This window comes from Babylonia areolata, chromosome 24 (assembly GCF_041734735.1).
Source record: "Babylonia areolata isolate BAREFJ2019XMU chromosome 24, ASM4173473v1, whole genome shotgun sequence".
Classification (NCBI taxonomy): domain Eukaryota; kingdom Metazoa; phylum Mollusca; class Gastropoda; order Neogastropoda; family Buccinidae; genus Babylonia; species Babylonia areolata.
In genome coordinates this window covers 2536499-2563595 of record NC_134899.1, presented here as the reverse complement: position 1 = coordinate 2563595, position 27097 = coordinate 2536499, and the positions used below count along the sequence as shown (strand labels likewise).

The window sequence follows — 27097 nt, the reverse complement described above, 5'->3', positions numbered from 1 at the left end:
GGTTCCCTGCTTTAACAGCTGGCCATGACACAGTGAGGGATTCCCTGGTTTAACAGCTGGCCATGACACAGTGAGGGGTTCCCTGGTTTAACAGCTGGCCATGACACAGTGAGGGGTTCCTTGTCTTGACAGGTGGCCTTGACACAGTGAGGGGTTCCCTGCTTTAACAGCTGGCCACGACACAGTGAGGGGTTCCTTATCTTGACAGCTGGCCATGACACAGTGAAGGGTTCCCTGGTTTAACAGCTGGCCATGACAGTGAGGGGTTCCTTGTCTTGACAGCTGGCCTTGACACAGTGAGGGGTTCCTTATCTTGACAGCTGGCCATGACACAGTGAAGGGTTCCCTGGTTTAACAGCTGGCCATGACACAGTGAGGGGTTCCCTGGTTTAACAGCTGGCCAGGGACACAGCGATGTTATACTGTATTAAAGACTGTGAGGCCATACTTTTCTTTTTTTCTTGTGATGTGTTCCTTGTTTTACACACTGAAGCCATACATCTTTCCTTATTTCTGACCCATGCGCTCTATAATATTGTATGTCCTATGTGTAGTTAAAATTGTCAGAATGCTGTCATGAATGTGAATGATAGTGAGGTCGACCTCTTACTGTGGGAAGTGTGATGGTGGTACGTGGTGAGCACGACGAAGGCAGAGATGGACAGTGTAGAGAAGGGAGGTGAGGATGCAGCATGTGATAGAGTACAGTATTGGCTGACGGTGCAGACTTGGCCTCACCAGTCACAGCCATAGATCCAGTATTCCTTGTGACCCCAGTACACTTGGTAATAAAGACATATTCTATTCTGTTCTATTCATTCTCTGTGATTCTGATCACTGTTGGTTCAGTTTTCATTTTTGATGTGCACCTTACAACATGTTGCCTCTAGTGAATGTTAAAATCCAGAATATTTAAAAAGATGTGGAGCGTGTGCCTTACATGGGAAGGGCCTTGCGGTCAGTGAAGCACTGTGTACAGGGGTCAGTGATGACTACACTGGTCTGGTGGGAGTACAAAGGGCAGTCTGTGGTCTTCCTCAACTTGCTGATTGTCCACAGAGTTGGTTTTTTCACACCTTGCTTTGTCAGCTGCAGATAGATTTCTTTTTTCTTTCCTTTTTCTTTTTTTTTTTTTTTTTTTGATGTTAACAGTTAAGTAGTCTTTCTTACGCTTTCATGGAATTCTGTATTTGTTGGAAACTGACTGTTTCTTTTATTGTATTAAAAGTGAGATGTGTGTGTGTGCCTGCATACATGTGTGCTCGTGTGTGTGTGTGTGTGGGCATGTGTGTGCGTGTTGTACAATGCGCCCTGTAAGACACTTTAGTATATGTATATATATGTGTGTGTGTGTTGGAGTGTGTTTGTGCGTAAGACACTGTGTGGTTTGTGTATGTTAGGCATTGAGTGTGGTGTGTTTGTGTGTGTGCGTGGTCAGATGCTCCCTGTTAGACACTGAGTATTGTGTGTGTGTGTGTGTGTGGACAGGACTCTGGCAACATTCCAGAAGCCATAGCTTCCTACAGGACGGCACTGAAGCTGAAACCTGACTTTCCCGATGCCTACTGCAATCTGGCCCACTGCTTACAGGTGGGTGGAGGATCAGGGTCTGGTTGTGTTGTTGCTCCTTCACAACAGAGACAGGAGAAAGGCATGGTTTATATATTGAGAGAGGGGTGTGCTCTTTTCTTTTTATTTGATCTCATCTAAAATTTAGTGTGTGTTTTGAAAGCTTCCTTGTTATGCAGATTGAGGCATGCTGTTGAATGAATGAATGATATGGATACTCGCATAGTGCCTATTCGTCAGAGACCAATCTCTAAGCGCTCTACAAACACAGGGTCACTTGCACAACATGCTGCCTAACTGGGTAGAGCTGACTGACAGCTGCCATTGGGCGCACATTTTATGTGTGTGACCATTTTGTTTATATACCACACCATGTAGGCAGCCATACTCCGTTTTGGGGAGTGTACATGCTGGGCATGTTCTTGTTTCCATAACTCAACAAATGATGACATTGATTACTGGATCTTTAACTCTTTCGTTCCTATTTTTCTATGAACCATTACTCCCCCTTGTTCTGAGATCCCTACCATTCGCATATTCCCTTCATTCCTGGATTTAGAGAAGAGAAAGAAAGTATGAAGCAGGGTACTTATTTTGGAGGCTTACGGTAACGCGGCTCATTACAGTACACTAAGATTGTCATTTTCTGTTGTGTTCAGAATTGATGTGAGAAGTTGTCTGAGACCCTGTTGACACTATAGGGTGATATCTCTGGTGACATTCAGGTGTAAAACAGGTGACTTTGGGGTCAAACAGAGTGCATACAACTATGTACTACATGCACATGCAGGACAGTGTTTTGCTTGCAGAGTATGCACATCATGCAGGTACTTACCGAGTAGTGCCTTGCATGTATCTCAGTGCCACACTGCTAGTCATATCCACGAAAAACTGTCACAATTGTCACAACTATTGTCCTTATCACATGAATGATTTGAACTTTGTCTCAAAGAGAATATTATATGCCTTTCACTACACTAGCAGTCACTGAGCCAGAATCAGTTCATTATCTACACAATTCTTGAGCAAAAACTATTCAGAAACGATACTGTCTCTAAATACGCATGTCCATGTCACAATCATCACGTAATATGCCACACAAAGGTGACACGTGTGTGATATACCTTGAAGCAGTCATGCCAGTTACTGCACAAGTATACACAACAATTTTTTACACTTCTTACTTTTTTAACTTTTCATCACCCGCTATCTGTGCTTCTGTAGCAACAGCTAATTGCACTGTCTCCTTGTCATTCATTTGAAACAGATCGAAATCATTATCTGTTAGAGCGTTGTGAAACTCATCATCAGAAAACTGGTTACAATCCGAACTTTCTACACATTCCGTTTTTCTGTGCCCGTGTGTCTACACAGCACATCAGCAAGAATGTAGCGGCGCCCACTTTCCCACGGCCTAGGGGGAAGGGGGTGTCTGGCATCCATTCCACTCATAAACACTGCCCTGCTAGTGACCCGGTCAAGGATAGATGACGTGCAGTGATGACGCGACTCGCGGGAAGTTCAAAGCGCTTACCGCGAGAACCGATTTTCCGGGCTGCAGGAAGGAAAGGGGGAATTCTCTGCTGCACGGTTTTCCGGCCTCCAGGAATGAAGGGTAAAAATCCTGTAAACCGGAAAACCGTGCTGCAGGGATGAAAGAGTTAACGTGCGTATTTGATGTTCTGCATGCTCATACACTCAAGGGGGGTTCAGACACAAGCAGGTCTGCATATATACTGACCTGGGAGATGGGAAAAATCTCCACCCTTCACCCACCAGGCACTGTTACCGAGATTTCTGGTCCTATTCTGTATTATTATGCTGTAATTTGTTTTGATTGCTTTTTTTGTCACAACAGATTTCTTTGCAAAGCTGTGGGGATTTGGACAGTCTGCAGTAGATCAGTGTGTCCTTCCTTGTTTGTGAGCTTGCTAGAATCAAGAAATGCTATACCTAAGTTAGATCGGGGAGTGAAATACATCATTTTGATCAAACTGACACAGATTCTTATCACAACGAGCATGCTGTGCCTGTGAGTTGGAAAAGAATCTGCTGAGATTTGATTGATGAAATGGAGATGTTTCTCTTCCAGATCTAAGTATCGTCTTATGTTCTGACTTGTTGACCAACAATAAAATACCAGCGAAACATTATTTATTCCTGTGTTGTCCAAGCTAAATCATGAACTGCTCTGTACATTTTGCACCTTCCATGTTACAAAAATAGTCTGGTGTACACAATGTATGAAAATTAAACTAATATGAATGTAACTGGTATTGCCACTTTCTTTTGTGAAAGATGTGGAAAGAACCATGCCATCAGCTTTGCAAAATATCAAAAATAAAGAATCTTGAAGTTTTTCAACATTCATTGCATCTGTAGATTCATCACCGTAATGCACATAAAATGTTTTGGTTGAATGTGCGTGTGGCCACTTTATTTTTTGGCAAATATACATAGCAAGTTTTTGTTGTGTTATGGTGTTTAGATCATGTGTGTCTGAAGTGACTACATGGAGGTACATAGTATTTTGTTTTGTTGTAGTCTTCAGACATTGTGTGACTGGAGTGACTGCATGTGGGTACATAGTATTGTTTTGTTGTGTTGTAGTGTATAGATAATGTGTGACTGGAGCGACTACAGTATTGTATTTCTGTACTCAGATCGTATGTTACTGAAGCGACTACAGTATTGTGTTGTGTTGTGGTATTCAGAGTATGTGTGTAGAGCAACTGCAGTATTGTGTTGTGTTGTGGTGTTCAGATTGTATGTGTGGAGCGACTACAGCTTTGTGTTGTGTTGTGGTGTTCAGATCGTGTGAGTGGAGCGACTACAGCAGTGTGTTGTGGTGTTCAGATCGTGTGAGTGGAGTGACTAGAGCTTTGTGATGTGTTGTGGTGTTCAGAGTATGTGTGTGGAGCCACTACAGTATTGTGTAGTGTTGTGGTGTTTAGATCGTGTGTGAGTGGAGCGACTACAGTATTGTGTTGTGTTGTGGTGTTCAGATCGTATGAGTGGAGCGACTACAGTATTGTTGTGTTGTGGTGTTCAGATCATATGAGTGGAGCGACTACAGTATTGTGTTGTGTTGTGGTGTTCAGATCGTATGAGTGGAGCGACTACAGTATTGTGTTGTGTTGTGGTGTTCAGATCGTATGAGTGGAGGGACTACAGTATTGTGTTGTGTTGTGGTGTTCAGATCGTATGAGTGGAGCGACTACAGTATTGTGTTGTGTTGTGGTGTTCAGATCGTATGAGTGGAGCGACTACAGTATTGTTGTGTTGTGGTGTTCAGATCATATGAGTGGAGCGACTACAGTATCGTGTTGTGTTGTGGTGTTCAGATCGTATGAGTGGAGCGACTACAGTATTGTGTTGTGTTGTGGTGTTCAGATCGTATGAGTGGAGCGACTACAGTATTGTGTTGTGTTGTGGTGTTCAGATCGTATGAGTGGAGCGACTACAGTATTGTGTTGTGTTGTGGTGTTCAGATCGTGTGTGAGTGGAGCGACTACAGTATTGTGTTGTGTTGTGGTGTTCAGATCGTATGAGTGGAGCGACTACAGTATTGTGTTGTGTTGTGGTGTTCAGATCGTATGAGTGGAGGGACTACAGTATTGTGTTGTGTTGTGGTGTTCAGATCGTATGAGTGGAGCGACTACAGTATTGTGTTGTGTTGTGGTGTTCAGATCGTATGAGTGGAGCGACTACAGTATTGTTGTGTTGTGGTGTTCAGATCATATGAGTGGAGCGACTACAGTATCGTGTTGTGTTGTGGTGTTCAGATCGTATGAGTGGAGCGACTACAGTATTGTGTAGTGTTGTGGTGTTCAGATCGTATGAGTGGAGCGACTACAGTATTGTTGTGTTGTGGTGTTCAGATCATATGAGTGGAGCGACTACAGTATTGTGTTGTGTTGTGGTGTTCAGATCATATGAGTGGAGCGACTACAGTATCGTGTTGTGTTGTGGTGTTCAGATCGTATGAGTGGAGCGACTACAGTATTGTGTTGTGTTGTGGTGTTCAGATTGTGTGTGAGTGGAGCGACTACAGTATTGTGTTGTGTTGTGGTGTTCAGATCGTGTGTGAGTGGAGTGACTATTGTGTTGTGTTGCGGCATTCACATCGTGTGACTGGAGGGACTACAATATTGTGCTGTGTTGCGGTGTTCAGATCGTGTGTGACTGGAGCGACTACAGTGCGCGCATGAAGCGCCTGGTGCAGATCGTTCAGGACCAGCTGGAGAAGAACCGTCTGCCGTCAGTGCACCCGCACCACTCCATGCTGTACCCCCTGTCACACCCCATGAGGAAAGCCATTGCCGCCAGACACGCCAGTCTCTGTCTGGAAAAGGTGGGTGGTGTTCTGAGAGGAAAACTTGGGTGGTCGTCTTTTGTGTGCTCCAGTACATGTGTGACAGTTTGTACCATGCTGTTTCCTCCAGTACATATGTGACAGTTTGTACCATGCTGTTTCCTCCAGTACATGTGTGACAGTTTGTACCATGCTGTTTCCTCCAGTACATATGTGACAGTTTGTACCATGCTGTTTCCTCCAGTACATATGTGACAGTTTGTACCATGCTGCTCCTTCTTCCAATACATGTGTGACAGTTTGTACCATGCTGTTTCCTCCATTACATGTGTGACAGTTTGTACCACGCTGTGTCCTCCAGTACATATGTGACAGTTTGTACCATGCTGTTTCCTCCAATACATGTGTGACAGTTTGTACCATGCTGTTTCCTCCAGTACATGTGTGACAGTTTGTACCACGCTGTTTCCTCCAGTACATGTGTGACAGTTTGTACCACGCTGTTTCCTCCAGTACATGTGTGACAGTTTGTACCATACTGTTTCCTCCAATACATGTGTGACAGTTTGTACCACGCTGTTTCCCCCCAAAATACATGTGTGACAGTTTGTACCACGCTGTTTCCTCCAATACATGTGTGACAGTTTGTACCACGCTGTTTCCTCCAATAACACATGTGTGACAGTTTGTACCATTGCTGTTTCCTCCAGTACATGTGTGACAGTTTGTACCACGCTGTTTCCTCCAATGATACATGTGTGACAGTTTGTACCATGCTGTTTACTGCAATACATGTGTGACATTTTGTACCATGCTGTTTACTGCAATACATGTGTGACAGTTTGTACCACGCTGTTTGCTCCAATACATGTGTGACAGTTTATACCACGCTGTTTCCTCCACTACATTGACAGTTTGTACCATGCTGTTTCCTCCACTACATTGACAGTTTGTACCATGCTGTTTGCTCCACTACATTGACAGTTTGTACCATGCTGTTTCCTCCACTACATTGACAGTTTGTACCATGCTGTTTGCTCCACTACATTGACAGTTTGTACCATGCTGTTTCCTCCACTACATTGACAGTTTGTACCATGCTGTTTCCTCCACTACATTGACAGTTTGTACCACGCTGTTTGCTCCACTACATTGACAGTTTGTACCATGCTGTTTCCTCCACTAGATTGACAGTTTGTACCACGCTGTTTGCTCCACTACATTGACAGTTTGTACCATGCTGTTTCCTCCACTAGATTGACAGTTTGTACCACGCTGTTTGCTCCACTACATTGACAGTTTGTACCATGCTGTTTCCTCCACTAGATTGACAGTTTGTACCACGCTGTTTCCTCCACTACATTGACAGTTTGTACCATGCTGTTTCCTCCACTACATTGACAGTTTGTACCACGCTGTTTCCTCCACTACATTGACAGTTTGTACCATGCTGTTTGCTCAAAGTCATCATGAAGGTGTTGTTCACACTGCTGTCCCCAGATCAACGTGCTGCACAAGCCCCCCTACCAGCACCCCAAGGACCTCGGCGGGGGCCGTCTACGTATCGGCTACGTTAGCTCTGACTTTGGAAACCACCCCACCTCCCACCTGATGCAGAGCATTCCCGGCATGCACGACAGAGACAAGGTGGAGGTGAGGGCAGCTGTCAGTTGTGCAGCTTTAACCTTTTCAACCCTGGGGAGTTTGCTGCCTAGCCAGGCTTCTCGGCTATGTTGATGTGGGGAAAAAAACCCATAGAAAATGTACTGTTTCTCCTCTACATTACATGTGAACACTTCGAGGAATGCTGTAGTAGTTAAAAATGATGAAAGGTGGTGTTGATAAAAGGTGGTGTACACCAACTTTCATCATTTTTAACTTTGTTTTAAAAGGTCCAGTAGTCACCATTTTTTCAGCTAGTTAGTTCCCTCTCTTTGCGGTTTATGCATAAGTAGGAACGAGAAAACCATTGTGATGAGACGAGTTTTGACACCAGTGCAGTGCTCGGGTGCAGGGCTGGCACAGAGTTAAAGGATCGAGTTCAAAGAGATTAAAGTTATACAGTGGGTGAAGAGATAATTGAAAGTTTGTTTGTTTGGTCGTTGGTTTCTTGCTTTTTTGATGCAGGCTTGTTTCCTGTTGTAAACCAGTGTGACAATAATGATTTTTGATAATCAGCTGAGTATTATAATGGCCTGTTTTCATAAGTATTCCTTGACTGCATTTGAAAGATTTGTAATCCCAACTTGAGTTTTGAAAGGAAATGTTAAGATGAAAATGTATCTTAAGTAATTAGGTTGCAGTTTCACTGAAAGTATTAAGGAATTGATTGATGGGTTAAATTAACAGGAAAGGAAAACTGTTGCAGGTATTCTGCTATTCTCTGAGTGCTGATGACAGTACAAACTTCAGGAGCAAGATTGCTTTGGAGGCAGAGAATTTCATTGATCTGTCAAAGGTAAACAATGGCTTTTAAAAGACAGAGAGAGAATGTGAATGTGTATGTCTGTGTGTGTGTGGAGGGGGAGTGCATGTGTGTCTATGTACAAGGAGGTTCTGTGGGATCAGTAATGACGATGTTGTCACCCTGATGTGGTGCTGGGCTGTCAGCTGGCATGTAAAAAAACCATGATAATCATAATGATAACAGAGATTTCAGGGATGTGAGACATAAGGCATCAACTCATCAGTGCACCTATCCATATTAGAAAAGAAAAGAACAAGAAAGTCTGTCACATAGATGCGACTGCCACATGTACAGATAATCAAAAGAACATGTCATGGTTACACCTTTCCAACCTCTCAGTTTAGCACATACCCAATGTGAATTCCAAAACACACACACACACACACACTAGTAATACAAATGATATAGATACGTTAAGATTGCTGCTGCTGGAAAACGCTGCGTCTGGTAACACAAGGGAGGCTATTTGCCGCAGCTTCTTTCGATTTCTCTGCATACTGGACTAGTAGTTTGGACAGGACAGGAATCCAGACCCCTGTCGGAGTCTGCACCAGTGGGTCACAGTAAGTATGTTTGTTACACCTAATTTTAGGAAAACAAATTTCCTTTTTCTTTTTATCCAGACTTGTTCCTCTGAAATTGCCAAATGTCCCTCAGGTTTTCAGACAGAAGGCCATGTTTGCTGTCAGATTTTAGGCCTGTTGGAAACATTGTTCTTTCTTTTGTGGTTGGTTTGTATGCGTGTAATTTTTAAGTATCAGTAGCTCAAGGAGGCGTTGCTGCGTTTGAACAAATCCAAATATGCTATACCACATCTGCTAAGCAGATGCCTGACCAGCAGCATAACCCAAAGCGCTTAGTCAGGACTTGAGAAAAAAAAAGAAATAGAAGTGAAGCTCAAATGAAAAAAAAAGAAAAAAAAAGATAAATACATGGATAGTTAAAAAAAAAAAAGATAATGATAATAAAATGAATAAAATAAAATGAAATAGAATGAAAAATTATATAAAAAAAAAAGAAAGAAAAAAGAAATTAGAATAAAAAGCCAGTAATGATAATAAATAAACAAATAAGCAAATAAATGTAAAACATACAGACGCACACTCACACACACATGCATAACAGATATGCAACAACCATGCAGTTTCACAGATGTGAAAGCACAAGCAAAAGTGCACAGGCCCAAATACACATAAATGAACACGAGCACTGACACACACACACACATACACACACCATCTCCCAAATTATCCTGTTTTCCCCCCACTCCCCACACACGCTTTTCTTGGCTATGTATAGCAGCTTCCACGGCACACACACTCACACACCTGGCACACACACACACATACACACACTCACTCACTCACACAAACACACACACATACGCCTATACCACTCCCACACATATATATGCACACCCGCACGTTCCAATATTCCACTGCTCCTACAATACAGACATGCATACACACACGCCTCATCCTCAACACACACACACACACACACACAAATCGTAACCCCCACAACACACAACCCTCACACCCTCATCCACACACACACACACACTTAAGCAGAAACACACATGCATGTGCTTGCACATGCACAGAGCTCTCCTGACACGTGTACACTTACACACACACACACAGACACATGCACGCACACAGGCTGCCACTGATTGGCAGCAAGAGGGGTGGGAAAAGATCTCTGATGCTAGGAACATGGCGCCTTGTGTGTTGCTCAGTCTGTTATATTTGGAAAAGCCAAGAGAGACTGTTGAAGAAATTTGCGCAATGCTGGTTTGGAAAAGATGCCAATATTCATTTGATTTGCAAAGCATCATGCTCTACCTTTCATGCTAGACTTAGGCTGCTCCTTCTCTCTACCTTTCTTTCTTTGAAGCAGTTGATGGTGTGATGGCCTTGTACCTGTTCTTTTTGGTATTCTTTACTTTCCTCAGGATTTCCGATTTTCCTAGATGTAGGCCACTCGTTACTGCATTACCAGCATGTCAGCTCGCTTATTTCCCTTAACACCTGCATGTCCCAGGCAGTATGACTATGTAAGTTTTTTTTAATCTGAAAGTTGTGCATTGCCTCATGCCACTCTGGGCTTCCCATTCCACTTTCAATTTTTTGTATGAGGTTCATTGAGCGTTAGAATTTCTCTGTCTCTGTCTCTGTCTCTGTCTGTCTGTCTGTCTCTCTCTCTCTCTATCTCTCCCATCTTAGTGTTAAGGTCCTGTGGGTCAATCAAAAAGGAATCGGCCATTCTGGAGAACTGACTTAAACCAAGTCAACACAAACATGACCTCCACAATCCCCCCCCCCCCCCACCCCTCTCATTCCTTCACCCCCTCTCACTCACTTTCTCTTTCTTCCCTCCACCTGTACCGCCTGTATTGCAAACTTGCTACTTAACCCACCCCTCCCCTCCCCCAACCCTCCTTTTCAAGGTGTGGGGATGCCAGAGGGATGGAGTCAGAGTGGGGGGGAGGGGGTCAAAGTTCAGTTATGCTGAGGGGACCGAGACTTATCGAAGGGCACTGTGGAAAACCCTGTTGCTAAGCAACCTCCATGTAGATAGACCAGCTGGCTGCACCACTACATCTTCCCTCTCTGGAACTGTGACCCTTCACCATCCTCTTTTATTTCAGTCACACACACACACACACACACACACACACACACACACACACACACACACTATGAATACCTGAAACACACACACATACTGTGAAACACATACTGTACCCCTCCACCCCACCTCCCCGAAAAAAAAAAACCCAAAACAAACAACACGACCACACCCCTCACACACACATACACACACTGAAACACATACATGACAGCCCACGCCTCCACTCCACACATGTTGCTGTTTGCAGTGGAGGTTAAAAAAGTCATTAGTCTTGAGTTGGCCCTGGATGGTCGGCTGGGCTAAACTGAAATCAACAGTGCTAACAGTGATGATAATATTGTGGAATCTGCAGTATATAGATAACACAGTTGTACAGTGGAAATTGCAGAATAACAGTTTCGGACATGTTCGCTTGGTACACTATTTTGAGGAGGAGTACACCATTTTTTTGACAAGAATACACCAAGCACAAATAAAGGGTAAACGGGTCTGATAATGAAATGGCAGACCAGCTGGCCAAGAATGCCACAAAGGAGACATTATCCAAGTCCTGTGTACCATACACAGACATGAAGCAGAAAGTAAACACTTATGTTAAAGGTCTGTGGTAAGAGGAGTGGAACACACAGACGGACAAGCTGTTCAAAATTCGTCCAGACCTAAAAGAGATCCTCCCGTCGGTCATGAGGAACGGCAAGGAACAGTCTGCATTGTGCAGACTGCACACAGGGCACACTTTGCTCACTCATTTTTACTGATTAAAAGAGTAGGAGGTCCCTCAATGCATTCCATGTAACGAGCCTCCTACTGTGAAACATGCGCTGGGATCAGATCTGCATGACATTAGACACAGACTTTACGTGGCAGATTCACCGTAATTTGATTTGATTTGAGTGTGTGAGGCAATGTGTGATGCTGGTTGCAGATTCCATGTAACGGCAAGGCGGCGGACAGAATCCATGCGGATGGCATCCACATTCTGGTCAACATGAACGGCTACACGAAAGGCGCTCGCAACGAGCTGTTTGCCCTCAGACCTGCCCCCATACAGGTAACAACCAGCTGTTTGCCCTCACACCTGCCCCAATACAGATAACAACTAGCTGTTTGCCCTCACACCTGCCCCCATATAGGTAACAACTAGCTGTTTGCCCTCACACCTGCCCCCATACAGGTAACAACCAGTTGTTTGCTCTCACACATGCCCCCATACAGGTAACAACCAGCTGTTTGCCCTCACACCTGCCCCCATACAGGTAACAACCAGCTGTTTGCCCTCACACCTGCCCCCATACAGGTAACAACCAGTTGTTTGCTCTCACACCTGCCCCCATACAGGTAACAACTAGCTGTTTGCCCTCACACCTGCCCCCATACAGGTAACAACCAGTTGTTTGCCCTCACACCTGCCCCCATACAGGATAACAACTAGCTGTTTGCACTCACACCTGTCCCCATACAGGTAACAACCAGCTGTTTGCTCTCACACATGCCCCCATACAGGTAACAACCAGTTGTTTGCCCTCACACCTGCCCCCATACAGATAACAACTAGCTGTTTGCACTCACACCTGTCCCCATACAGGTAACATAACCAGCTGTTTGCCCTCACACCTGTCCCCATACAGGTAACATAACCAGCTGTTTGCCCTCACACCTGTCCCCATACAGGAAACATAACCAGCTGTTTGCCCTCACACCTGTCCCCATACAGGTAACATAACCAGCTGTTTGCCCTCACACCTGCCACCATGCAGGTAACATAACCAACTGTTTGCCCTCACACCTGTCCCCATACAGGTAACATAACCAGCTGTTTGCCCTCACACCTGCCACCATACAGGTAACATAACCAGCTGTTTGCCCTCACACCTGTCCCCATACAGGTAACATAACCAGCTGTTTGCCCTCACACCTGTCCCCATACAGGTAACATAACCAGCTGTTTGCCCTCACACCTGCCACCATGCGGGTAGCATAATGACACTGTGTGCATGATTTTGTATGGGGAACAGTGTGTGTTTTTTTTAAATGATCGCTTTGCACTTAATTCCATCTCTAGTTACATGAATGAATGAATGATGTTGGCAATTATGTGTGTGTGTTTTTCAGAGAGGGACTCAAGGAGTGCCTGTTTCAGCTCTGTGAATGACAGAATCTTTTACTTCTAATGGTGGAGATATCAGCACATAGGCTGACTTACATATCTGTTGTTGTTTGGAGTATGCATACACACAAGCGCACACAGACTCGCACACACAGACACACGCATGCAGACTCACCTACACACACACACACACACACACACACGCACACACACACACACACACACACAGCACAACAACACACAACACAACACAACACAACACGCACACAATACACACAACACACACACTTGCAAAAGAATAAAGCAGGGGCGTGTTGTGTGTTCAGGTGATGTGGCTGGGGTACCCTGGCACAAGTGGGGCGTCCTTCATGGACTACATCGTGACGGACCACATTACTTCCCCTGCGGAGCTGGCCGACCAGTACTCGGAGAAGCTGGCCTACATGCGCGACACGTTCTTCATCGGCGACCACCAGCACATGTTCCCCCACATGACTGAGCGCATCCTGCTACGCATCGTGGACGCCAGCACGGGCAGCAAGTTCCACTGGATCTTCAGCGGTATGGACCTGGAGGCCGTCAAACAGCTGGCCACCACTGTGGAGGTGGGTGGTGGGGTCAGGGGCGGGGGAAGGTGGTGGGGGGTTGGGGGGGTCACAGGATCTGTTAGATCATCTTTGGAGTCCCAAGGAGGAAGCTGGCAGATTGGTTAAGACGCTCGTCTGCCAATACAGAGAATCCGTGGGATTGAATCCTGCTCTCACCCTTTCTTTCTCCCAAGTTTGACTGGAAAATTAAACTGAGTGTCTAGTCGTTAGGTTGAGACAATAAACCAAGGTTCCTTGTGCAGCACGCACTTGGCGCACTGAAAAAGAACCCATGGCAACTAGAATGTTGTCCTCTGGCAAAATTATATATAAAGAAATCCATTCTGATAGGTACACAAATATATAAGCATGCACTCAAGTCTTGACAAGCTCATTGGGTTATGCTGTTGTCAGGTATCTGCCTAGCAGATGTGGTGTAGTGTATATGGATTTGTCCGAACGCAGTGATGCCTCCTTGAGAAACAGAAACTATGACTGACAGACTGTGGGCTGAACATAAAGGATTTGTGAGCTGACAGGAGAACAGCTAGATGATAAAAGTATTGTGTCATTGGCGACAGGAAACAGCCAGATGATAACAGTATTGTGTCACTGGTGACAGAACAGCCAGATATTTAAAGTATTATGTCACTGGTGACAGAACAGCCAGATATGTAAAGTATTGTGTCACTGGTGACAGGAGAAAAGGCAGACAACAGTATTGTGTCATTGGTGACAGAACAGGCAGATGATAACAGTTTTCACTACACATACTTTACTGTGACCCTCTTATGCAGACAGATGATGACAGTATTGTGTCACTGGTGACAGAACAGTCAGATGATAACAGTATTGTGTCACTAGTGACAGAACAGCCAGATGATAACAGTATTGTGTCACTGGTGACAGAACAGCCAGATGATAACAGTATTGTGTCACTGGTGACAGAACAGCCAGATGATAACAGTATTGTGTCACTGGTGACAGAACAGTCAGATGATAACAGTATTGTGTCACTAGTGACAGAACAGCCAGATGATAACAGTATTGTGTCACTGGTGACAGAACAGTCAGATGATAACAGTTTTGTGACACTGGTGACAGAACAGTCAGATGATAACAGTATTGTGTCACTGGTGACAGAACAGCCAGATGATAACAGTATTGTGTCACTGGTGACAGAACAGTCAGATGATAACAGTTTTGTGACAGAACAGTCAGATGATAACAGTATTGTGTCACTGGTGACAGGAAACAGCCAGATGATAACAGTATTGTGTCACTAGTGACAGAACAGCCAGATGATAACAGTATTGTGTCACTGGTGACAGAACAGTCAGATGATAACAGTATTGTGTCACTGGTGACAGAACAGCCAGATGATAACAGTATTGTGTCACTAGTGACAGAACAGTCAGATGACAACAGTATTGTGTCACTGGTGACAGGAAACAGCCAGATGATAACAGTATTGTGTCACTGGTGACAGAACAGCCAGAGGATAACAGTATTGTGTCACTGGTGACAGGAAACAGCCAGATGATAACAGTATTGTGTCACTAGTGACAGAACAGCCAGATGATAACAGTATTGTGTCACTGGTGACAGGAAACAGCCAGATGATAACAGTATTGTGTCACTGGTGACAGAACAGCCAGATGATAACAGTATTGTGTCACTGGTGACAGGAAACAGCCAGATGATAACAGTATTGTGTCACTGGTGACAGAACAGCCAGATAACAGTATTGTGTCATTGACGACAGGAGAACACCCAGAAAGCCCTGCCTGGCCCCACAACAGACCTGGCAACAGGGGAGGTGGGGGAGGTGAAGAGCACGGTGATTGAGCTGCCCCTGGCCATGGTCCAGGCCCTGCAGACCATGATCACCTCCAACCAGCCGCAGTGCAACGTCGGCACCGTGCTGGTGCAGAATGGCCTCACCACCAACCAGGTCAGCACCTTAGAAGGGATGTGTCTGTGTGTGATCAGTGGGCTTGATGGTCAGTGTCTGTGTGTGATCAGTGGGCTTGATGGTCAGTGTCTGTGTGTGATCAGTGGGCTTGATGGTCAGTGTCAGTGTGTGATCAGTGGGCTTGATGGTCAGTGTCTGTGTGTGATCAGTGGGCTTGATGGTCAGTGTCTGTGTGTGATCAGTGGGCTTGATGGTCAGTGTCTGTGTGTGATCAGTGGGCCTGATGGTCAGTGTCTGTGTGTGATCAGTGGGCTTGATGGTCAGTGTCTGTGTGATCAGTGGGCTGATGGTCAGTGTCTGTGTGTGATCAGTGGGCCTGATGGTCAGTGTCTGTGTGTGATCAGTGGGCTTGATGGTCAGTGTCTGTGTGTGATCAGTGGGCTTGACGGTCAGTGTCTGTGTGTGATCAGTGGGCCTGATGGTCAGTGTCTGTGTGTGATCAGTGGGCTTGATGGTCAGTGTCTGTGTGTGATCAGTGGGCTTGATGGTCAGTGTCTGTGTGTGATCAGTGGGCTTGATGGTCAGTGTCTGTGTGTGATCAGTGGGCCTGATGGTCAGTGTCTGTGTGTGATCAGTGGGCTTGATGGTCAGTGTCTATGTGTGATCAGTGGGCTTGATGGTCAGTGTCTGTGTGTGATCAGTGGGCTTGATGGTCAGTGTCTGTGTGTGATCAGTGGGCCTGATGGTCAGTGTCTGTGTGTGATCAGTGGGCCTGATGGTCAGTGTCTGTTGGTGATGGTCAGTGTCTGTGTGTGATCAGTGGGCTTGATGGTCTGTGTGTGATCAGTGGGCTTGATGGTCAGTGTCAGTGTGTGATCAGTGGGCTTGACGGTCAGTGTCTGTGTGTGATCAGTGGGCTTGACGGTCAGTGTCTGTGTGTGATCAGTGGGCTTGACGGTCAGTCATCAGTGTCTGTGTGTTGGTATGGCCTTGATGGTCAGTGTCTGTATTCACGTGATCAGTGGGCTTGATGGTCAGTGTCTATGTGTGATCAGTGGCCTTGATGGTCAGTGTCTGTTGGTGTGGCCTTGATGGTCAGTGTCTGTTGGTGTGGCCTTGATGGTCAGTGTCTGTGTGTGATCAGTGGCCTTGATGGTCAGTGTCTGTTGGTGTGGCCTTGATGGTCAGTGTCTGTGTGTTGGTGTGGCCTTGATGGTCAGTGTCCGTGTTGGTGTGGCCTTGATGGTCAGTGTCTATGTTGGTGTGGGAGGAAGGTGGCAGAATGGTTAAGACGCTCAGCTGCCAATACAGAGAGTCCGTGAGGGTGTGGGTTCGAATCCCGCTCTCGCCCTTTCTCCTAAGTTTGACTGGAAAATCAAACTGAGCGTCTAGTCTTTCGGATGAGACGATAAACCGAGTCCCTAAGTGGTGTGGCCTTGATGGTCAGTGTCTATGTTGGTGTGGCCTTGATGGTCAGTGTCTGTGTGCTGGTGTGGCCTTGATCAGTGGACTGCTTTGGTGTAGGGATCAGTGTCTGTGTGCTGGTGTGTCCTTGGTTATGAGGGAGCCTTTGTTCTCTTTGTTTTTGTGTTTTTTTAACTATTGTTTTGGTGTGGCCGTGATGATCAGGGGCCCTTCTTTCTTTCTTTTTTTTTTCGTTTTTTTTTCTTGTTGTTTTTAACTGTTGTGCTTGTGTGGCCTTAATAATCAGTGTGGCTTTGGTTTTTATTTGATGTTGTTTTTGATAATCACTGTCACTTGGCATGGTGTGGATGTTTATGTTGCATCTGTCAGACGGTCTGTATGTTTTGTTTGATACCACTGTCACAGTCTGTTTATGATTGATACCGCTGGTCACAGTCTGTTCATATTGGAAACCATTGTCACTGTGTTTTACCCCACCGTGGTTTGTTTGGGTGTGTTGGTTACAGTTCAAACCACAGCAGCTTGTCATGATGTGTTCATTTTCAGACCAGTGTAGCTGTTATAGTATGTGTATTTTCAAACTGCTGTTTAAACCACTGCAGCTTGTTGTAATGTGTTTGTATTGAAAGTACTGTAGTTTGTCACTGTTTGTACATTAATGTCAAAAAATGTTTATGTTTTAAGCTGATAAAATGCTTTTTGTTGTTTTTGTAAGAACTGATAAAGTGATGATTTATGTGTTTTTTTACTAGAACTGTTAGAAGTGGTGAAGTGATGCCATACTGTGCTGTTGTGACTAAGAAGTGGTAGAGTGATTTGGTACTTTTTCTTGTTGCAAGAAGGAGCAAAGTGATACCATACTTCATGTGATTATAGCAGTTACAAGCAGTAGAGTGGTAAAATATTCAATGTGATTTTGACAGCTAGAAGCAATAGAGTAGTAACATACACAATATGATCTTTACAGTTACAAGCAACAGAGTGATGCCACAGTGTGATTACTGTGTAGGTCAGGAGCAGTCAGTGATGATGAACTTTGTCAAAAGCGATAGACTGATGCCACAGTGTGATTACTGTGTAGGTCAGGAGCAGTCAGTGATGATGAACTTTATGTCAAAAGCGATAGACTGATGCCACAGTGTGATTACTGTGTAGGTCAGGAGCAGTCAGTGATGATGAACTTTGTCAAAAGCGATAGACTGATGCCACAGTGTGATTACTGTGTAGGTCAGGAGCAGTCAGTGATGATGAACTTTATGTCAAAAGCGATAGACTGATGCCACAGTGTGATTACTGTGTAGGTCAGGAGCAGTCAGTGATGATGAACTTTATGTCAAAAGCGATAGACTGATGCCACAGTGTGATTACTGTGTAGGTCAGGAGCAGTCAGTGATGATGAACTTTATGTCAAAAGCGATAGACTGATGCCACAGTGTGATTACTGTGTAGGTAAGGAGCAGTCAGTGATGATGAACTTTGTGTCAAAAGCGATAGACTGATGCCATAGTGTGATGCCATGACGATAAGGAGCAGTCCAGTGATTTCCACCTTTTTGTTAATGGTGGTAGCCTGTGGCTGAACTGCGCATGGGAACACTATTACAGACAAACAACAAGGCTGCCACTGGGGAGGAGGTTCCACGCTGTATTGTCCTGTCGGCACGCGCACAGTACGGTCTGCCAGAGGACGCCATCGTCTACTGCAACTTTAACCAGCTCTACAAGATAGAGCCCGCCACCCTGGACATGTGGGTTCAGATCCTCAAACAGGTATGTGGCTTTGGGGGGAGGGGGGGGGGGGTGTGGAGGGGTAGATGGATAGTCAGTGAGGGCTGGTAGGAATTGATAGGGATTTACTTGACGTTTTCAAGTGTACAAGTCCGCTTATACATGCACACGCATGCACAAACACACACACACACACACACACACAGCAAGGAAGCGTGCACTCACTCACACATACTCTCACATACACTCATACAGAGCACAGTTTGATAGAAATGTAGAAAATAACTTAGCATACAGAGCACATGTCCGTAGAACTGCAAAAAATAATGTGGCCATACAGAACACAGGTTGAGTGATTGTAGATGGCTAGCCTTCAAAGAGGGTGTTTTGTGCATAAGTAGAAGGGAGGTAATAAACCTACAGGAGATCACCAGCTATCGCTAGTTTTATTTCTGTCCCTTCTTGTTGACCAGTGTTCTGCACAGGGCAGGAATCAGACCCCTGTCAGGGTCAGCACTGTCGGATCATGGCCAGATTTTTTTGGGGGCGTGGGGGTGGGGTCCTTTCTGAAAGGAGATAGTGAAGCATGGTTTTGTGTGAACCAGGTCACCAATGGAGTGCTGTGGTTGTTGATGTGACATGTCCCCAACGGAGTGGTGTCGTTGTTGTCATTGATGATGTGGATGTGACATGTCCCTAACAGAGTGCTGTGATTGATGATGTGACATGTCCCCAACGGAGTGCTGTGATTGATGATGTGACATGTCCCCAACGGAGTGGTGTGATTGATGATGTGACATGTCCCCAACGGAGTGGTGTGATTGATGATGTGACATGTCCCCAACGGAGTGGTGTGATTGATGATGTGACATGTCCCCAGCGGAGTGGTGTGATTGATGATGTGACATGTCCCCAACGGAGTGGTGTGGTTGATGATGTGACATGTCCCCAGCGGAGTGGTGTGATTGATGATGTGACATGTCCCCAACGGAGTGGTGTGATTGATGATGTGACATGTCCCCAACGGAGTGGTGTGATTGATGATGTGACATGTCCCCAACGGAGTGCTGTGATTGATGATGTGACATGTCCCCAACGGAGTGGTGTGATTGATGATGTGACATGTCCCCAGTGGAGTGCTGTGGTTGTTGATGTGACATGTCCCCAACGGAGTGGTGTGGTTGATGATGTGACATGTCCCCAACGGAGTGGTGTGATTGATGATGTGACATGTCCCCAACGGAGTGGTGTGATTGATGATGTGACATGTCCCCAGCGGAGTGGTGTGATTGATGATGTGACATGTCCCCAACGGAGTGGTGTGGTTGATGATGTGACATGTCCCCAACGGAGTGGTGTGATTGATGATGTGACATGTCCCCATCGGAGTGGTGTGATTGATGATGTGACATGTCTCCAACGGAGTGGTGTGATTGATGATGTGACATGTCCCCAACGGAGTGGTGTGATTGATTATGTGACATGTCCCCAACAGAGTGGTGTGATTGATGATGTGGATGTGACATGTCATCAACGGAGTGCTGTGGTTGATGTGGATGTTGATGTGATGATATGACAGGTCCCCAACGGAGTGCTGTGGTTGATGTGGATGTTGATGATGATGTGACAGGTCCCCAATGGAGTGCTGTGGTTGATGTGGATGTTGATGTGATGATGTGACAGGTCCCCAATGGAGTGCTGTGGTTGATGTGGATGTGATGATGTGACAGGTCCCCAACGGAGTGCTGTGGTTGATGTGGATGTGATGATGTGACAGGTCCCCAACGGAGTGCTGTGGTTGATGTGGATATTGATGTGATGATGTGACAGGTCCCCAACGGAGTGCTGTGGTTGATGTGGATGTGATGATGTGACAGGTCCCCAACGGAGTGCTGTGGTTGATGTGGTTGTTGATGTGATGATGTGACAGGTCCCCAACGGAGTGCTGTGGGTGATGTGGATGTTGATGTGATGATGTGACCTGTCCCCAACGGAGTGTTGTGGGTGATGTGGATGTTGATGTGGTTGATGATGATGTGACAGGTCCCCAACGGAGTGCTGTTGATGTGGTTGTTGATGATGATGATGTGACAGGTCCCCAACGGAGTGCTGTGGTTGATGTGGATGTTGATGTGGTTGTTGATGATGATGATGTGACAGGTCCCCAACGGAGTGCTGTGGTTGATGTGGATGTTGATGTGGTTGATGATGATGATGATGTGACAGGTCCCCAACGGAGTGCTGTGGTTGATGTGGATGTTGATGTGGTTGTTGATGATGATGATGTGACAGGTCCCCAACGGAGTGCTGTGGTTGATGTGGATGTTGATGTGGTTGTTGATGATGATGATGTGACAGGTCCCCAACGGAGTGCTGTGGTTGATGTGGATGTTGATGTGGTTGTTGATGATGATGATGTGACAGGTCCCCAACGGAGTGCTGTGGTTGCTTCGGTTCCCTGCAGTAGGAGAGACCAACATCTCCCAGGCCGCCAGCGCATTCGGTCTGCCGTCGGGTCGCATCATCTTCTCCAACGTGGCTCCCAAGGTACACACACACTGAGGTCTGGGTGGGAACTGAGGGCAGCAGCTGGGCTCATTATTTTTTGACCTGACTGAAATGATGTCTGTCGTCTTGTACCGCATGAAGTGCAGATGTTATGTGGGTTACTGTTTCAGGATAATTTGTTTGGGTTTGGGTGTGTACATTTTGTGCTGTCCCATCCCATCTTTCAGGTAGATTTGTTTCTTTTCTTCTTTTTAAAATTTTTTTATATATTTTATTTATTTATTTTTTAGTAACCTAGATACATATATGCAATTTGGTTCGCACAGCATGACATTGATGTTCTGTATGCTTCCGTTCATGATAATAATGAAGAGCACTTATCCAGCCCTTTTTCTCAAATGGAGCTCAAAGCACTTTACATGTACAAAAACTCGTGTGATTTTTGATGACTGTGTGTGTGTGTGTGTGTGTGTGTGTGTGTGTGTGTGTGTGTGTGGTGTGAGTGTGTGTGTGAATGTGAATGTGAGATGGGGTGTGGTGTGTGTGTGTGTGTGTGCGTGCGAGCGAGCATGCACATGTGTGGTGTGGCGTGAGTGCTAGTAGTGCGATGTCATAAGGTGAATGTCAGTGGAGTTGTGACATTCTGAATGCAAGTTACATATTACGTCAGACATCTTTTTTAAAACTAGAAGATATCCCCATGATAGCCCCTGATTGCACGGAGATATTTCTGTACTTTGAACATTTTGTTGTTGTTTCTTGTAACATCCGGGGGATCATGGATGCCCATAGTTTTCAGCGTTTTGTTTTGTTTTGTTTCAAGCAGTTGCCTGGATTAGGTTGATGGCTCATGAGTGTTTTACCAGGTGGTGCTTTGTTGTGGTGTTGAAGGCAGCAAAATTGATGTGCATGGTGTGTTGTTGCAGGAAGAACATGTGCGTCGTGGTCAGCTGGCGGACGTGTGTCTGGACACTCCGCTGTGTAACGGGCACACGACGGGCATGGACGTGTTGTGGGCTGGCACTCCCATGGTGACACTGCCTGGTCAGTGCATCCTTACGTGTGTGTGTGTGTGTGTGTGTGTGATCGCCACTTTGCCTGGTCTGTGATTTATTACCATCATCTGTTTTTGTTTGCCATCATCAGTATCTGTCTCTGTCTTCCCTGTACAAATCAACTGCCAGTGATAATGGCATGCCCATGGTCACTTTCCCTGGTCTTTGGTTTATTACCATCATCTGTTTTTGTTTGCCATCATCAGTATCTGTCTCTGTCTTCCCTGTACAAATCAACTGCCAGTGATAATGGCATGCCCATGGTCACTTTCCCTGGTCTTTGGTTTATTACCATCAGCTGTCTTTTGTGTCTATGCCATCATCATCTGTCTGTCTTCCCCAGAACAGAAAAATGTTCCTGGCACTGAAGTGCTTGTCTGAATCCTGTGCTAAGAGCTGACCAGTAACTGCCCTTTGTGTGTCACCTTTTCCAAATCCTGTGATACGAGATGATCAGTTACTTCCCTTTGTTGCCTTATCATCCAAAGCCTGTACTGTTGTGTGTGTGAGAATGTTGTTAATTGTTGTGGGTGTGTTGTGATGTGTTTGTGTGTGTGTGTGTTAATGTTGTGACATGTGTGTGGATGTGTGCTGTGACATGTGTGTGTGTGTTTACGTTGTGATGTGTGAGTGTCTGTGTTAATGTTGTGATGTGTGTGGATGTGTGTTGTGACGTGTGTGTGTGTGTGTGTGTGTGTTAATGTTGTGACGTGCGTGTGTGTGTGTATGTTGTGACATGTTGTGTGTGGATGTGTGTTGTGACGTGTGTGTGTGTGTGTTGTGACATGTTGTGTGTGGTGTGACAGGTTTGTGTGAGGTGAGATGCATGTGTTTTGTGACATGTTGTGTGTGTGGTGTGACATGTTTTGTTTGTGTTGTGACATGTGTTTTTGTCGTGACATGTTGTGTGGATGTGTGTTGTGATGTGTGGATGTGTGTGTGTATGTTATGACATGTTGTATGTGTATGTTATGACGATGTGTGTGCATATGTTGTGACGTGTTGTGTGTGTGTGTTGTAACATGTTCATGTGTGTGTGTGTCAGGTGAGACGCTAGCCTCCCGAGTTGCGTCCTCCCAGCTGAATTGTCTGGGATGTCCGGAGCTGGTGGCCACATCCCGGGAGGACTACATCAGGATTGCTGTGCAGCTGGGCACCGACCTCGAATAGTGAGTCACTTCTCCTCTGCCTGTTCTCCCTCACCTGGCTCCAGCGAATTTAGTGCCGCCAAGCTGATTTAGTGTTAACATGTTTCCTTGATCTGGTAGTATAGACTTTGGTAAATTTGGAAGTATTTTACATATAAGTGGCAGGAAAATGTGGAGCTTATTAGTTAAGATTTTTTTTTTTTTTTTTTTTTTTTCAAGGGAGAGAGAGACTGTGAACATAAAGGTGACATCACATTTTGATGGGAGACACCACTGCTGATGAGAGGAATGCTGAAGGTGGTGTGTGGTGTGTTGACGCTGAAGGTGGTGTGGTGTGGTGTGTTGATGCTGAAGGTGGTGTGGTGTGGTGTGTTGATGCTGAAGGTGGTATGGTGTGATTTGTTGACGCCGAAGGTGGTGTGATGGTGTGTGTTGACGCTGAAGGTGGTGTGGTGCGATGTGTTGATGCCGAAGGTGGTGTGGTGTGATGTGTTGATGCTGAAGGTGGTGTGGTGTGGTGTGATGATGCTGAAGGTGGTGTGGTGGTGTGTGTTGATGCTGAAGGTGGTGTGGTGTGGTGTGATGATGCTGAAGGTGGTGTGGTGGTGTGTGTTGATGCTGAAGGTGGTGTGGTGGTGTGTGTTGATGCTGAAGGTGGTGTGGTGTGGTGTGATGATGCTGAAGGTGGTGTGGTGTGATGTGTTGATGCCGAAGGTGGTGTGGTGTGTTGTGTTAACGCTGAAGGTGGTGTGGTGTTATGTGTTGATGCCGAAGGTAGTGTGCTGATGTGTGTTTGTGTGTGTGATGATGCTAGAAGGTGGTGGTGGTCGTTGTGATGCGAAGGTGGTGGTGGAGATGCTGAAGGTGGTGTGTGTGTGTGATGATGCTGAAGGTGGTGTGGTGTGGTGTGTTGATGCTGAAGGTGGTGTGGTGTGGTGTGATGATGCTGAAGGTGGTGTGGTGGTTGTGTTGATGCTGAAGGTGGTGGTGGTGTGTGTTGATGCTGAAGGTGGTGTGGTGTGGTGGTTGATGCTGAAGGTGGTGTGGTGTGTGTGATGATGCTGAAGGTGGTGTGGTGTGATGTGTTGATGCCGAAGGTGGTGTGGTGTGTTGTGTTAACGCTGAAGGTGGTGTGGTGTTATGTGTTGATGCCGAAGGTAGTGTGTTGTGTTGATGCTGAAGGTGGTGTGTTGTGTTGATGCCGAAGGTGGTGTGGTGTGGTGTGATGATGCTGAAGGTGGTGTGGTGGTGTGTGTTGACGCTGAAGGTGGTGTGGTATGTTGATGCTGAAGGCCATGTAATGTGATGTGTTGACGCTGAAGGTGGTGTGGTGTGTTTGACGCTGAAGGCGGTGTGGTGTGTTGACACTGAAGGTGGTGTGGTGTGTTGACGTTGAAGGCGGTGTGGTGTGTTGTGGTGTGTTGACGCTGAAGGTGGTGTGGTGTGGTGTGTTTGACGCTGAAGGTGGTGTGGTGTGTTGACGCTGAAGGTGGTGTGGTGTGTTGACGTTGAAGGCGGTGTGGTGTGTTTGACGCTGAAGGTGGTGTGGTGTGTTGACGCTGAAGGTGGTGTGGTGTGTTGACGTTGAAGGCGGTGTGGTGTGTTTGACGCTGAAGGCGGTGTGGTGTGTTGACGTTGAAGGCGGTGTGGTGTGTTTGACGCTGAAGGTGGTGGTGTGTTGACGCTGAAGGCGGTGTGGTGTGTTGCAGCCTGCGGGGGATGCAGGCCAAGGTGTCCCTGGCGAGGAAGTCGTCTCCCCTGTTCAACACGAAGACGTACGCCACCAACCTGGAGACGCTGTTCTACCAGATGTGGAACCAGCAGGAGGCACACGGCGCCCCCGACCACCTCACCCACATCGCCGCCCCCACACCCCCATGTGCCCTTCCCCACAACGGACACTGAACTCTGTGTGTGTGTGATGTGGTTCCCCTGGTAACTCCAACCCCTCTCTCCCCCTATCGCCCACCACTTTTTTTTTTTTTTTTTTTTTGTTTTTTGGTTTTTTTTTAGCTCAGCCTTACAAAGGAGTCTTTCATTTAAATGACATGACTGGGCGTTGTTTTTTTTCATAAGTGATTTCTGGGAACTCTGCGTGTGTGTATGTGTGTGTGTGTGTGTGTGTGTAGGAAGGAAAGTGACTGCAGTGGCTGAACCCCTCTCCCCTGCCTACCTCCCCTTCCCCACCCCACGCCCAGGAGCATTGACCATGTAAAATAGTGTACAGTGATGAGTTCGCCTTGTATCGTGTGATGCTCTGGGTTCCAGCAGTCTGCTGCGGCAATGCAGAGACGTCAAAGACTTAGCTTGCTTGCATTTAATATTCAGCCTGATTTTCATTAATGGAGTAGCCAATCAAGATGGTTTTAAAACTGTCAGGAATAAGAAAATGCATGTTTTTTTGTGTGTGTAATTTTTTTATTTTTTTTTTATATTAAGATGGGAAACTTGGTTCATCTAGCCTTTAATATTGTGTTCTCATGAAGAAGTTCTTGAATGTTTGTGTAAAAATGTCCTTTTTGCATTACAAGTTCAGAATGTGCAGATTCTTGCAGAATTCATGTGAGACTGGGGTTTCCTTTTATTTCTAACTTACAGAATGAGTAGCGGTTCTTTTTCTCAGCGCTGCCTGGTGACACTGTGTATGTCAGGGGCTCACTTTGCAATGGATGGATCCACTGTCTTACAGCAAAATGATCTGGGTTTGAAGTTTTCAGTACACTTTTTTTTCTTTCTTTCTTTTTTTTTCTCTTTTTTTTTTTATTACCTGGTGTGAGAGTATTGTGTTCAATATGTTTGAATTTTCTATTTAGTGGGGCAGTCCTGACAAGGCGCTGTTTGGTCAGTTGGACACTAGCAACAGTGCCAAATGTCGAGTTCGTTGTTTTCACTGGATGCAGTGTAGTGGCTGGCCTCTGTGGGTCATGTAAGACAAAGGCTTTGAACTTGCTGGTCCTGATGATGATGGATCTGGAGCAGCATGTGTGAGCGATGGACTGTCCCAGTCCTGGCAGGCAGCGGAGGAAATGGTGAAGATTCAGAGGTTCTGGTAGAAATGAGCACTGCAGCTTCATGGCTACTTGAAAAGGGGATCTGGTCTGGAGGTCAGATCGCTGTTTGATTGAATGTTGGATTGTTTGTTAATTGGGCTCGACAAATGTTGATCCATTTGTTTGTTTGTTTTGGATTTTTTTTAATTTGTATTATTTTCAGGTCTTGTTTTTATTTGATTAAAAATTTCTGAGAAATTGTTTATCTTATTTTTGATTGAGTATAGATGGATTGATTGATTGGTTTGGGTTCAGCTGTGGGTGAAGTGTGGTGAATGGAGAGGGAGGCAAGTGATGCTGAGGTCTGCAGCAGAAGGGTAGGTAACGCAGTGTTACATCACCATACATGCCCTGCGCTCCCAATTTGCCATGCTTTTTTTATGGAAACATATAAAAAAAAAATTGCCAGTTCAGATTTTACAGTCCCTGAGGCCTGATCATGCATTATGGGGGAAAAAACAAATAAAAAAGAAACAAATGGTATCTTTTTTCACAGGTGGATTGACCTTACAGGGTATGGGAAGTTATAATTCAGACAGTGTGCATTAACCAGCTTCGATAAAGCCAAAATTAAGAAGAAGTGCGCTCTG

The 27097-nt window shown here is 45.7% G+C and overlaps 1 protein-coding gene across 5 annotated transcripts in view; it reads left to right on the top strand.

Moving 5' to 3' along the window:
* LOC143298505 (UDP-N-acetylglucosamine--peptide N-acetylglucosaminyltransferase 110 kDa subunit-like) overlaps positions 1-26708 on the top strand; it is a 53239-nt gene extending 26531 nt beyond the window's left edge. For 4 of the 5 annotated variants that reach the window (XM_076611336.1, XM_076611335.1, XM_076611339.1 and 1 more), the window contains 12 exons: positions 1489-1590; positions 5744-5923; positions 7385-7537; positions 8253-8342; positions 11911-12036; positions 13419-13697; positions 15445-15633; positions 18588-18788; positions 21171-21293; positions 22181-22298; positions 23355-23478; positions 25167-26708. In XM_076611336.1, coding sequence (XP_076467451.1) covers positions 1489-1590; positions 5744-5923; positions 7385-7537; positions 8253-8342; positions 11911-12036; positions 13419-13697; positions 15445-15633; positions 18588-18788; positions 21171-21293; positions 22181-22298; positions 23355-23478; positions 25167-25362 — 1881 coding nt within the window. In that variant the 3' untranslated portion in view covers positions 25363-26708. The remainder of the gene's footprint in view (positions 1-1488; positions 1591-5743; positions 5924-7384; positions 7538-8252; positions 8343-11910; positions 12037-13418; positions 13698-15444; positions 15634-18587; positions 18789-21170; positions 21294-22180; positions 22299-23354; positions 23479-25166) is intronic. The other variant, XM_076611337.1, reaches the window with a different exon arrangement.
* The last annotated feature ends 389 nt before the right edge of the window (positions 26709-27097 follow it).